Source organism: Syzygium oleosum, unplaced genomic scaffold (genome assembly GCF_021117445.2).
Source record: "Syzygium oleosum isolate NSW1041296 unplaced genomic scaffold, Sole_v2.1 Sole_v2.20, whole genome shotgun sequence".
Taxonomy (NCBI): domain Eukaryota; kingdom Viridiplantae; phylum Streptophyta; class Magnoliopsida; order Myrtales; family Myrtaceae; genus Syzygium; species Syzygium oleosum.
In genome coordinates, this window is record NW_026607504.1 from 1,214,749 (window position 1) to 1,227,674 (window position 12,926).

Consider the following 12,926-nt stretch of genomic DNA (forward strand, 5'->3'; position numbering starts at 1 on the left):
CCCAGTTAAGAACATGACTCATCTTCCAAGATCCTCCCAGACCTTTTTGTTTTGACATAGGAGATGTGCTCTTAGATATCATCTGCCATAAACTTTATTTCCTGAGTTTTCTGTGTCTGCATTCAAATTTCTCGAATCATCTGGTTGGCCATTCAATCATAAAGAACTAAAAGGCCCTTTATCAGAACAAAGTAGTGACAAAAGCAGAAAACATGGTCACGCATCATTTTCACCTCCTGTGCTTGCAGTGACAGTTCCACATGTACAAGCACCGAAAATGAAAGTGAAACCTCTAGTATACTCCAGCCCCTTTTGTATTATTAATCATCAAACACTGTCATTCACTCCCAACTTTCCGCTATTGACACTCTTTTGCACAGTTAGTGCATATTGACAAAGCTTGGCTCGTAAACAAGATGGAGCTTTCACCAATGACATAGAAGCGCAGAAGAACAGTTTCTCTAGCTTCAGTGTACTTTTCAAATGGTTCCAAATCCAATCAGTGTCGAATGTTATGGAGCGTACGAGTGCATGCATAACCTTTGCATCGCAACATTTGAAAGACGGAACACGTCGCATTCAACAATTTGAAGCCTATAGAAAGCTCTCTATTCAGGCCGGTAACGTAAAAGCTGTCCTTCAAACATAATTAGCGTGTCCTCTTTTTTGGCAAACTTCACAAGAGATGGTTGTTATATTTGCTTTCTACATGCAAAGAGCAATCTTTTCGTTGTGTAACTTGAGTTGCTCAGAGAAGGAAGAAGTATCCACGCACGAACATGGAGTTTCCTTTCTGCGCACTGCGGTACAATTCAACGAAGGCAGAAAACGTGACAGAATCATCTTTGGTTCCATGAAATGTCATGATGATTGAAACCAGCCAGAAAAAAAGCAACAGAAGGATGTGTAGTATTGAACATTTTCATATAGTTTAGGGATTAAATTGAATATGTACTGAAAGTTCAGGAACTACATTGAACAAATTAAAAGTTCAGGGACCAGATTGCACATTAGGCTAAAGTTGAGGGATCATATTCAACAAATTAAAATTTCATGGCCCACATTGCACATTGGATCAAAGTTCATATTCAACACATTAGGCTAAAGTTGAGGGATCATATTCAACAAATTAAAATTTCATAGCCCACATTGCACATTGGATCAAAGTTCATAGACCATTTTATTCATTTTTCCTTCATACATTATAGGTGCCAATATGAGGATGGTCCCTTCCTTTGCAAACCATACAAGAAGACGAAACAAAGTTTCTCATGTAGTATCGCGTGAGATTATCACAGTTGTCAGAAATATATTATCTGATTATGTGTATCTCTCGGATCGTAGTTCCTTTTGATCGTAGCTTCTATTGTAATATTATGTTACTATAGATAGCTGTACTGTAAAGCAGTACATAGAAATTACGATCAATCGGGATTACAATAAAAGAGATACACGGAATGAGAAAATATATTTCTAACAACAATATTGTTCCAACCTGGTCAATCCGAGCATTTACATGCGGAGTCACGGATCACAGTGGTGGTAATCCGAGTCAGCCGTGGAACCAACGTGTCAACATTATCAACAATTCTAACAAGGCCATGGCATTCACGAGAATATCAACAATTCTCACGTGGCGCCACGTGGCTCTTGTTGATATTCTCGTGAATGCCATGGCCTTGTTATATATAAAGCCCTCTCCACCCACATCTCTCGCTCAACCCCATACACACTTCCGTGTACTTCTCTTTCTCGGTGCATGCTTATCGCAACAACCACAAACGCTGCATCTCTCTCTCTTCTTTATCAGAGAAACCATAGGAACATCTTGCTTTTGTTGGGTTTGACTGAAAGTTCTCGAAGTTTTTAAGTATCTGGTGTGGTGTCTTTCTTGAACTTGGGTTTGCCATTTTCTTGAAGAAGAGAGAAAGATGAAGGAAAGCTCGCAGAATCCTTTGCATCTCAAGTCTTTGAACCACATTTCGCTCGTCTGTCGATCGCTTGAGGAGTCCATGAACTTTTATCTGAATGTTCTTGGTTTCGTCCCCATCAGGAGGCCCGGATCGTTTGACTTTGATGGTGCATGGTATTCAATCTCTCCTTAAACAATGAGAGGCTAATCGAAAAAACTAAAGAACAATGCAGTGTTAATCTTTCGTGTCTTTTGCTCTGAGCGAAAAACGAATGTTCTCTCTTGGATAAGCCTTTTTTTTCTTTACACAGGCTGTTCGGATATGGGATCGGAATACATCTGTTGCAATCGGAAGATCCGGAGAAAATCCCCAAGAAAAGTGAGATCAACCCCAAGGATAATCATATTTCCTTTCAGGTATATCTTTCTTAAAATAACTTCCTTTAATTATGTGCACAAAGGAGCACCCAATATCGATGGTTGGAGTCAAATCGTCATTTGTCAGTCTTGTCTCACTGTGTTAATGTTCCATTCAACGTTGATGAGAAAATCGGTTTCTATGAAATAGTCGTTCGAATACAAATATTCATATTGATCAGAAAAGATTACGTTGCTGCTGATAAATAGATATCACCTTTGTGGATATTGCGTCGAAGAATTTAATCACTGGAAAATCAAAATGTGATGTACAGTGCGAGAGCATGGAGGCAGTGGAGAAGAAGCTGAAGGAGATGGAGATGGATTTTGTGCGGGCGACGGTAGAGGAAGGCGGGATCCAAGTGGAACAGCTCTTCTTCCATGACCCAGATGGGTTCATGATCGAGATTTGCAACTGCGATAGCCTCCCCGTGATCCCTCTGGCCGGCGAGATGGCACGGTCATGTTCTCGTGTTAACCGCCAGATGTTGCAGCAGCAGATCAAGCAGGTGGTCCAGCAGTAATGAAGTTCTCTTCTTTTTTCTTGTTATATCACTAGTTTATCTCAGAATGACAACTTGATTTGATCAGCAATAATAGACGGCATTCTGAGTTTTGTGTCCAGTTCATTTTCACCATTGCTTGTCCAAGTTTTTAAATTTGTAATGTAAAAAAGACTGTCTAGCACGTTTTACCTTGATAAGATGGGACCTGTACAGAATCTCTCTCCATCTCTCATGCTGTTCTCTTCATGGTTGATCATGTTTGTCACCTTGGATGTTCAGAACCATGGGCTTAATCTACGACACTTTTCATTGCATGATGGCTCTCTCTTTGAGAGGTTCTATGTGGCAAAATTACTGCATGAGTTGACAAGTAATCAAGTTTTTTTCCCATTAGTATTAATAACTTTCTTAACATAATCTAATTATATCTGAGCAAGGGATCAAAATCATGGAAAGAACCATGCATATTGTCAAGGTACACAGAGTTATCTCTTAACCTTGAAGTTTATGCTTGATAGAGAGAGCTAGAGAGAGAGAGAGAGAGAGAGAGAGAGAGAGAGTCCTGTGTCAAGTGAGAGATTAGTATAACCAGGAAAAAAAATGAAGGGGCGCGTTTAGAAGGAAATTCCAAAAACCATGGAAAACAAACAGAGCAAACCCAATTTGTTTGCTCGGCAGAGAAGTTACTATTCACACGTAAAAAGCTGCAGAACAAATAATCATGCAAAACTGAACGTTTCGCTTACATTTTCTTTTCTGTTCCTGGATTAAATACAGCATGAAGAACAAATTACAGTAACAAGAAGTATTAGCGCGTGACTTCTTAACTAATGAAATCTCTTCCACTCAATCTCATGTCGAAAAGCAACCAAAAAAGTGAGAAGATATATACATGATTAATGTCCGTCCCCGGTTGGTCAATGGACGAGCCTGCTTTTATTTCCTGACTGGCTTCTAATTATAACCAGAAAAGAACGCAGAGTCCTTGAAACCTTGCCTTGGAGATGCAACGGCTTTATGCAAGCCCCAATGCGAAGGGAAGGAAAAACATCATGACTCTTCTTTCAGAAGGGATGAACATTTTCAGAGCCAGACTGAGTTTTCTGTTTAATGAAGCTGTCTTTGTTTTCGAATGAGATGCAAGGAGGAGGATATACTAAACCGGAGACAGAACCGTGTGCTTGCCAACAGAAGGATCTTGTAGTACCACCAGCATGTGAAAAGAGATGTATGTCTTCTAAATATATCCCTTCACATGGAGCATCATCGCTGCAGGCAAATATCATAGCATTCTCAGTAGCTGATGTCCCTCTGATCCCCAAGAATTGTATATTTCCCACTTTAACAGCCGATGTCTGCATTGATTACATAATGGGAGTTTCAACAGCGTTTTAAAGTTGCAGATGAAGGGAAATTACACCAGATCAATCAAGAAGAAATGAAATGTAAACCCTTGAATGGTGCTGAGGTTTTGCATCGTACAAAGTTGAGGCAGGCACTACAAATAGAAGATGCAGACAAGGATCTGAATCTAAGACCCATTAAAAGGGAAGTCCCTTTAATTGTGCTAGTTCGAGGTCAAGCAGGCATATGGAAGATAGTCCCGTATTCCCAAAATTAAAGGTAAGCATTCTTTGTCCAATTGCAAAGGGTGCAGCAATTCTTGATTCAATTTTTGGCAGGCTTTATGAAATAGCTCATTCTGCATGATGCCACAACTTCGGAGGCTTAAATGTATGAAAATGGAACAATTCCATTATTCGACGGGATTTCTGTTAATAAAATTGCATGGTTCTCCAAATCTAGAAAACAAATGGAATTCAAGGGCCACTCCATCCATATACTTCTTCTGCTTGATCCACAATATACCCTTAGTCAAGTAAGACAGGATATACTAGCTACAGTTTGCATAGGACTACATCCTACATAGCAAACATCAAGGCACTTACAGCCATTTGAGCCAGTAGAACGGTGAATTACCTGATTGGGACAAGGCTGAAAAGAATCGCAATAATACTGATCTATGATTATAGGATGTGATACATTTTCCATCCACACATTCTGGAAGATTACATTGGTGACAGAGCCACCGCCTCCCTGAGAGACAAGAAGAAAGTGCAGGATGACAATTCAGAATAAAGGAAGTTACTTTGCATGAGGGATTGTTTATTGAAAAAGAGGTTTTGGAAAAGAAACCTCGTATGCCATGATACATAAAAGAGAAGTTAACCTGCCATGTTTTAATTCTCAAACCATTTTCAGTGTTGGACACAAGCGCTCCGTCAACAACTACATCATGAACGTCTGCCCAAGAGTTCAATTTCCCCAAGCTCCCAATACTGAAATAGTGAAGGATGATCGGCATTATCCCTCATATTCCTTAAATTACAGTTGACTGAAGGGAGAAATTCTTTCGTACCTAATACCATGTCCTGGCCCACAGATAATGTTTCTGACCGTGATCCGTGAAGAATTGCTGACTATAGAGATGCAGTCATCTCCTGGATAAGGTTCTCATTATGTTTCAGAAACAATTTAGATTTTTATGAGAAGCAGACATATTCATTAAGGCGATATTAATTGTTGATAATTCAAACAGGAGTAAGCCCCAGGACAAACTTGCTTACAGATACTAGCAAAAGAAAGAAACAAGATAAAATATCAAAATCGAGTCACTTCAAAGTAGGATAAAGTTGTTATTCGCATCCTCTATCTTCTGTAGTCAGTTGGGAGTCCAGGAGATAGGTTTTAACTCCAAACACATGAAATCACTCATAGTTGGATGGTGCTATGTTGAGTAAAAAAGCCAAACCTGTTCTAATAATGCAATCCTCAATCTGAACACCACGGGAAGCACTTATATGGATTCCATCAGTATTAGGGCTCACAGCAGGGGCTATCACTCTGAGGTTTGACGCTTTAACCCGTAGACAGTTGGTAAATGCTACGTGCATCTGCTGACTGTTGATCACCCTGAGGTTCCTCACAATCAAATCTTTGCATCTATGGAAAATGACAGCCTGGATATGAAATTTTTAACGTTAAAATCATAAAATAAAGGTTCAATTCTTAAACATTGAAGAAAACAGTGACATCGAGTAAAGCAAACATTGCTGCTGACTGCATAGCATCCCAGATAAATTGTCACTAACCGTTGGAGCAGGATGACATGGCTGCATAAGAAGTAATAAGAAGCTTAGATGGATGCAAGTTTTGAGAAACTCGAGAAAAATGAGAGATCTGCATAAAACTTTTACGTTAGTTGCATTTGTCTTGCAAGACCGATCCCACCATTCCCGCCCCATTCCATTGATTTTGCCCCCTCCTGCCAGAGTAAGGTGCTTCACTCCGTGGAAATATATCCATCTATGGGGATTTAATCCTTCCCAGGCTTCAGGATCTTTGGGAGCAACAATGCTGCCTGCAATCTATCATAAGTTCGATTTCTTCATATGTTTAAATACAGACTATTGGTTCGCATGAAGAGCAGAGTTAGGATAAAGTTTTACAGGAATCCAGTTTTCATACTTCACGAGTACCTCTAGGGTGACCTTCGATCGACAAGGTCCAGCAAAATCAATTGAGCGAAACAAGTAAGTCTTTCCAGCTGAGAGAAGAATTCTAGTTGGGACAGCAAGAGAGCAAGCTAACTTCCATACTTTTCCAATAACCTGAAAGCATGAGATCATCATTACAAAAGATGTAGGTGAACTGAAAGATAATATATTCAAAGGGTCTCATAGGCAGTTCCCAGTTACTACCTGTGGTTCTTACCTGCACCTACTTCATTCTAAAGAAATAATATTTTAAATTTTCTACATCAATTGCTTGTTCATACAAAGTCATAGTATCTCAAGCTATTTCACAGCAGCCGGGTACTCAGACTGGATTCAACATGACAAGAAAAGAAAGGCAAAACTGTTGCAGCAACAGTTATAATAGGAAACAACTGGATCACAGATTTCATCAGTTACGGAGCTTTCAGATCCTCCAAAAAAAAAAAAGACATCTACAAATGACACGGTTCCCCTTAGAACAAGAACAGTTCCATGTTCCAGACAAACTTTCCTCATTTTAATATTCCGAGAAATCATAATCAAGCAGACAAAGTGCAGCTGAAGCAGCAATCATAGAAAATAATACCTCGCTCAACGAACTCAAAAAGGTCAAAATTTGCTACGTTAATTAACCAACCACCAACTACCCACCATTTTCCTGACAATTTGGAAAGCCACAGCAGAACGGGACCACATTGATCCCCAATTTATTCACAAGAGAGACAGACACAGACAAAGTTCAGGACTTTACCGCAGTATCGTCACTAACACCATCTCCTCTAGCACCATGATCGTCGACCGACAGAACAATTTTGGATTTGGGCCGGCTCGGGATCGACCCAGAACCTGGTAGCCGCAGCAGAGAATCGAATCTCTCTGCAAGACCGATGCTTGAGCAGACAAACAAGAGGACATTAACGTGAAGAACGACGCGTCCCGGAGCAAAACGTGACCTTCGTCTCCTCATGATCAGTCAGCTAGAAGAGAGGACAGTAGAGACAGAGGGAGATGTCAAGTTTCTTCGGGATTTGTACAGGCGTAATCCGATCCAAGCGGGAGATAATGAAATCCAGGGACGCTCTGTCTTTTCGCCGCTGCCGAATGGCTAGCTTAAAGAATGAAAGGGAACGATGCGCTTGAAATTGTCAGCGAGTGCGAAAGTTCGGAATCCATTGCCCCACCTCTTCACCGTTGTAACGGTGTTGCCAAAATGCAAGTACAGCGACGAAGTTTCCGCAAACCATTGGACCCTGTAGTTCTTCTCGTTGGTCGAATTACCTGCTTTTGGCTTTTGTTGTTCTTTATCCACGTTCTTGCTTTCTAACCAGGGCCAAGTTAGCCAGCGAATTCAGCAAAGTTCAAATCTTTTTTTGTCATTATCGCATCATACATAAATTGAAATGTTAGTAAGTATCATTCTTCTGGTTGAATCCTCACGGATCTATGAATTCTGATGAATTCGTCCTTCCGTACCATTAAGAGTGAGCTTTGATATGTACTTTCGAACACAGTTTCATCCGAATGTCACATTAGACAACCCAGAAAGCGTTCCTTTTCTTGCCAAACAAAATCAGAAGTCGAGGGAGACCAGTTCCTACATTCTGCGTTTTGTGTCATTGATGCTCCTTTTGTCTGTGTTATCGTGCTAAACGCACTGCTTCCTTTCGTTTGTCAATTCGGGCATCTGTCTTTGCGTCTGCGCGAGGCAAAAGAATCCCATCCATCCTCATCTTCTTCCGATTCGTGCGGTGGATGAGAAGGAGCGGGACTCAGCCTCGAACAGATCGAAAGCCCGATGATGGTGGGCTTCCATGGTTCTCGGAAAGAGAGAACATAAACAAAGGGCTCGTGGGCTTCGAGAGTCTCAACACCCACGCCCAAAACTTTGCGCCCCGTCCAACGATCCCATTTGGGGCGGCGGCGAGACGGCGCAGTTTCTCGTCGGCCCGCCGGGTACACGGGGTGGTATATCTACCTCTCGTTTTCACTAACTATACAGATTCGATGATGACATACGAAGTTACAAGAACAATGCATTTTGAGATAGTAAGATCGATGACCCAAAAATCCATGGAATCTTGTAACCATGTTTTATCTACTTGGTTATGCATACCTCTCGGGATTATGCATGTATCTTCTTTGATAGTGCATATCGTTGATTGATTGATTATATTTAGTGTTATGTTTATCTTATTATCTAATAGGCTCAATGTATTCTTCTCTATACACATCGAGATATACACACCATGGTTCCCTCTTCCGCGTTGTTCTCAACTTGCACGTGAACTCTGATGAGACGAGCTTGGTAGGCGACAAAGAGAAAAGCCAAAGAAGAAAAACCATTTGCATCGTTTAAAAATTTTATCACCGTGTACAAAAATATTTCGTTAAACGAAAAATTTTATGTTAACTAATTATTTTAAATAATATAAACGATTATTTTTAAGAAAAGTAATTTTTTTAAATTATTGGAGCCTAAGTAAGAAAGCGGTCAAACGTGGGTGCGAGATAGGGGCCATGATTAACGGTCAATTACGGCTCCAACGGTCTAACTTGGCTGCTAAATGTCGGCCCACACGTACTTCGCCGCCTCGCCCTACGCTAACCACACATCATGCCTATCCTCGTTCACATCATTATGAATGTCTTCGCCCCTTTCGTATTAACTTATCGACGGGACCGGGGGGGGGGGCCCACGAACTTACACGTGTCGCGAGGACGGGCTAGGTGCATGCCAGCAGGATCTCTCACTTTAGCCCATTTATTGGCTTTTTGTTTCCTTTCTCTCTTTTTCCTTATGTTTTTTTAATTTCTAGTGGCGGTTCAGTAATCGCTAGTGATGTGTAAAAGAACCGGGACCCGCCCGGAACCGGATCGGAACCGGTGGTTCTCAAGGGAACCGGTCCGGTTCCCGGTTCCAATTTTTTGGAACCGGTATTGTTTGGGCCGGTTCCCGGTTCCAGGTGTGGAACCGCCCACCCGCCCTCCCGGACCGGACTGATAATATAATAATAATATATTTTATTTTTTAAATTTTTAATTAAAAAAATCTGACCAAAAAAAATTAAAAAAAAAGGAGAAAATTTGTTATCATGTCTAAAGCTGTTGTGTAGTTGAGATACCTTGGTCATTTTTCTCAATAATTAATGGGTACCTACTTGATTTATGGATGATGTGGTTAATATAATCGATCATAGTGTAGGAATTGTATGAAAAGTTATGTTCTTTTCCTTTTGTTCTGTTGATCCGATGTCGGTCCACAGATTTTTTTTTTATTTGTTTAGGAAAACTTGTTGAGACCGGTTCCATAGACCCGCCCAAGAACCGGACCAGACCGGTCCGGTTCTTGGGCGGGTCCATGGAACCGACGGGCGGTTCTCGATTCCAATTTTTGGAACCGGTCCTGTAGCAGGCGGTCCACGGTTCCGGGGTGGGAACCGCCCACCCGGACCATGCACACCCCTAGTAATCGCAGTCCAGCACAAAGGGACACCAGACACTGGTAATGTGTTCATGCTCGGTGTATCCATGTCTTTCTTTCTTTTCTTTTCTTTTTTCTTTTCGCACATACCTTTCCCATGTCGAGGAAAATTTAAAAAAAAAATCTATTCTTTTGTTTACGCTAACAAATAATCGGATTTATATAAGTTTTCGTGAAAATATCATATTTACTAATTTCTATGAAAATTATGGAGTAAATAGATCTAAAACAAATAACATCTTTATTAAAAGGTAAAATGACCCAATCATGTCCTGAACATACTGCGTGAGCATCTGTTCGGTCCTAAACTTTTCAGATTTGCCGGTTTAGTTTCGAATCTCTGCACGAAATTTCAACGTAGTTCTTTCGCTCGATTTCTGCCAGAAATCGCTGACAGTCATCACTGGCCATCCTGCGTGCCACATTGCCACGCCCACAGCTTCGGGCGGAAATTAGTCGAGAGGAAAACATCGGAATTTTGTGTAAAAGTTTGGGACTAAATCGACAAAATTGAAAACTTTAGAATCGATTAGACAATTTTCTCAAATAAAAATTATGTTATGTGTGCAACCCACGTTCCCCATAATCAAATGCCAAATGTGGTGGGATTTGACACTAGATCGACATATCAATAAGTAACGCGGCCTTACTGGTAATTGAATTAGGGGGTGAGGATAGATAGTACTAGGTCCCGGATTCGATTCCCGTAAACACTGCATATACATATACATGGAAGAGAGATGCGACACCAACAAAAAAAAAAAAACAAGGGACCGACGTGGATTTTTAGGGTTCGTGGCGATTGCTCTGCAAATGCAGAGAGAGAGAGAGAGAGACCTGCGGGCATGTGTCAACGAAATCGAGACACGGTCGCGGCCTCCCCATCTTTGGTTTTCGGGTCGGACCGTGGCATCGGATTTAGGAAATATTAATCGCCGGACATATTAAATCAAATGGAAAAATGGAGCCTATATGTCCCGAGGTGGGGTCCACACCACGTTTTGGATCGTGTCGTGTCGAGTTACCCCGATCCTTCATGGGATCGGCGTCTCCTCGGGAGACGATCCTGTTTCAGAACATGATGTCCTGCTCTTTTCCATTTGTTTGTTTCTTCTTTTTTTTCCCAAATAATTCACCGGCTTTTTTGCAGCACATTTTTTGCCGACTTCTTATCAGCAATTTAGCAGCGAAAAGAACAAATTTCGCACGTGGATTAGATTTCTTGAATATTTAAGGTGATCCATGTATAGCATATCGGTTAACATTTTACGATGAAAATTTTGGATAATTTGACAACCGTCCCTTAAAAGAATTGTTAATGCACTTACTAACCTCTTAACGCATGTTTGAGAATTGGTTCTCCAATCATAATTAGAAAAACATGCGCGTATATTGCTAATACAGGGCGAAGATTATGCAATGCGTTGAAGTCATTAGAAAAATGCGCCTTGCTAGGATTTAGGAAAAATTGTTTAAAAATTTTTAAATTAATTATACGACAGTCAATTCAATCCTAATTTTTTTTAATTAATCAATTTAGTCTTATAACTTTTTGACGGTTTTCTTGATATAATTCTCTCGGCCAATTTTGGTTAAAAATCACTAACGTGGCGATCCAGAAAGCGTTGGTCATTGTACGTGGCAAGGTCGACGGCTGACGTGGACGAATTTTGTAATTTCTTTAAAAAAGAATTTGAAAATCCTTTTTGCTTTTCTTTTTCTTTCTCTTTTCCTGTTCACTTCCTGGAGAAGAGCCGGTGAGGGTCGCCAAGATCACAGCCCTCGCCAAGATTTCGGCAAGGGATGTGACCCTCTCTCGGGTCGCAAGTGATGGTTGCAACCTTCACCCAAGCCGCAAGTAAGGGCCCTACAAAAGATCATTTATATTAGCGTTGGTTGTGCCACGTATATGATTAGCTCTGATTTGATCGCTACATCAAATATTTCCAATTAAAATTGGCTGAAATGATTATATTGAGAAATTGTTAAAATGTTTATAACTAAATTGGATAATTGAAAAAGTTGAGGAACTAGATTAGCCCCGTACAATAAGTTTAATCCCACTTACTATTAAACCCATTAATTTATCGACAAAGTCTTGCTTCGTGAAAAGTATGTACGATCCTAGTTGCATGATTACCCGTCAAAACTCCTAATAAGAGTCCGTGATTAGGTGTACTGGCAAGGAGTAAAGGATCACGAACGCGCCCCAATACAATGTACCGACACCGACGAATATTGATTAGACAATAATCTTCCGATGATTAATCGGACATCTAAATTAATTATGGAACATTTAGTCGGCGGTTGTTATCATGAGACCCGCTTGAAAATAAACGAGAGCAAAGGAACTCTCTCTTGCTACGTCGAGAGCTCTTCAATCGAGTCATTTTCTTATAAAGAAAATTATCCAAAAAGTTCTGAACCTATTATTCGACGATCAATTCAGTCCCCAACATTTTAATTTTGTCGATTTAGTTCTAAATTTTTTGATGATTTATCATTGTAGTCTTTCCGACCAAAATTATGTTGCGCGACTGCCACGTCATCGCTTTTCCTGTCAAAATTGGCCGGAAGGATTACGTTGGCAAATCACGAAAGGTTTAGGACTAAATAGGCAGATCGTCAAAATGTTTAGGACTAAATTGACAGAATTTGAAAAATTTAGGACTAAATTAGCCGACGTACGATAAGTTCAGGACTTGTAGTGCAATTATCCTCTTTTTCTTTGTGCGCTAATTGCCGTTGATGGGATTGCTAAAATTGGCACAAATCAGTGGGTCGATCTTGGGACCGTGCTAAGCTTGGGCACTATCTCTATTTTGTTCGCATTCTATCTTTTCCCTAATTTATGAACCATAGAATATTCAAAAATAGGTGCGGCCAGTGGGGGTGGGTGATGTGTAGCCGGACTACATTGGCAAATCACCAAAATATTCTGGACTAAATGGGCTGATCGTCAAAAAATTCAGGACTAAACCGGCATAATTTGAAAAGTTTAAAACCGAATTAGCTGCCGTACAGTTGATTTAGGACTCGCAGGACAATTGTCC

General features: G+C 40.6%; 2 protein-coding genes across 2 annotated transcripts; one reads left to right on the forward strand and one right to left on the reverse strand.

Moving 5' to 3' along the window:
* Positions 1 to 1,735: 1,735 nt before the first annotated feature.
* Positions 1,736 to 3,052, forward strand: LOC115683969 (glyoxylase I 4). The gene is made up of 3 exons (XM_030608635.2): positions 1,736 to 2,086; positions 2,224 to 2,329; positions 2,605 to 3,052. Exons 1-3 carry the CDS (start codon positions 1,932 to 1,934, stop codon positions 2,851 to 2,853), a joined length of 510 nt encoding a protein of 169 aa, XP_030464495.1. The 5' UTR covers positions 1,736 to 1,931; the 3' UTR covers positions 2,854 to 3,052.
* A 348-nt stretch (positions 3,053 to 3,400) lies between these two features.
* Positions 3,401 to 7,918, reverse strand: LOC115683967 (probable polygalacturonase At1g80170). The gene is made up of 9 exons (XM_030608631.2): positions 7,144 to 7,918; positions 6,375 to 6,506; positions 6,093 to 6,263; positions 5,988 to 6,008; positions 5,648 to 5,855; positions 5,255 to 5,336; positions 5,066 to 5,174; positions 4,816 to 4,932; positions 3,401 to 4,190 (listed from the first exon to the last, which is right to left on the reverse strand). Exons 1-9 carry the CDS (start codon positions 7,357 to 7,359, stop codon positions 3,900 to 3,902), a joined length of 1,347 nt encoding a protein of 448 aa, XP_030464491.1. The 5' UTR covers positions 7,360 to 7,918; the 3' UTR covers positions 3,401 to 3,899.
* Between the last annotated feature and the right edge of the window lie 5,008 nt (positions 7,919 to 12,926).

Bases quoted from the DNA above. Each gene is read 5' to 3' on its own strand.
- LOC115683967 (XM_030608631.2), bottom strand. From the start codon at position 7,359: ATGAGGAGACGAAGGTCACGTTTTGCTCCGGGACGCGTCGTTCTTCAC. The intron at 6,264-6,374 runs GTACTCGTGAAG...AACTTATGATAG, and splicing joins GATCGAAGGTCACCCTAGAG to ATTGCAGGCAGCATTGTTGC. The intron at 5,337-5,647 runs GTTTGGCTTTTT...AACCTTATCCAG, and splicing joins GGATTGCATTATTAGAACAG to GAGATGACTGCATCTCTATA.
- LOC115683969 (XM_030608635.2), top strand. From the start codon at position 1,932: ATGAAGGAAAGCTCGCAGAATCCTTTGCATCTCAAGTCTTTGAACCAC. The intron at 2,087-2,223 runs GTATTCAATCTC...TTCTTTACACAG, and splicing joins TTTGACTTTGATGGTGCATG to GCTGTTCGGATATGGGATCG. The intron at 2,330-2,604 runs GTATATCTTTCT...TGTGATGTACAG, and splicing joins ATAATCATATTTCCTTTCAG to TGCGAGAGCATGGAGGCAGT.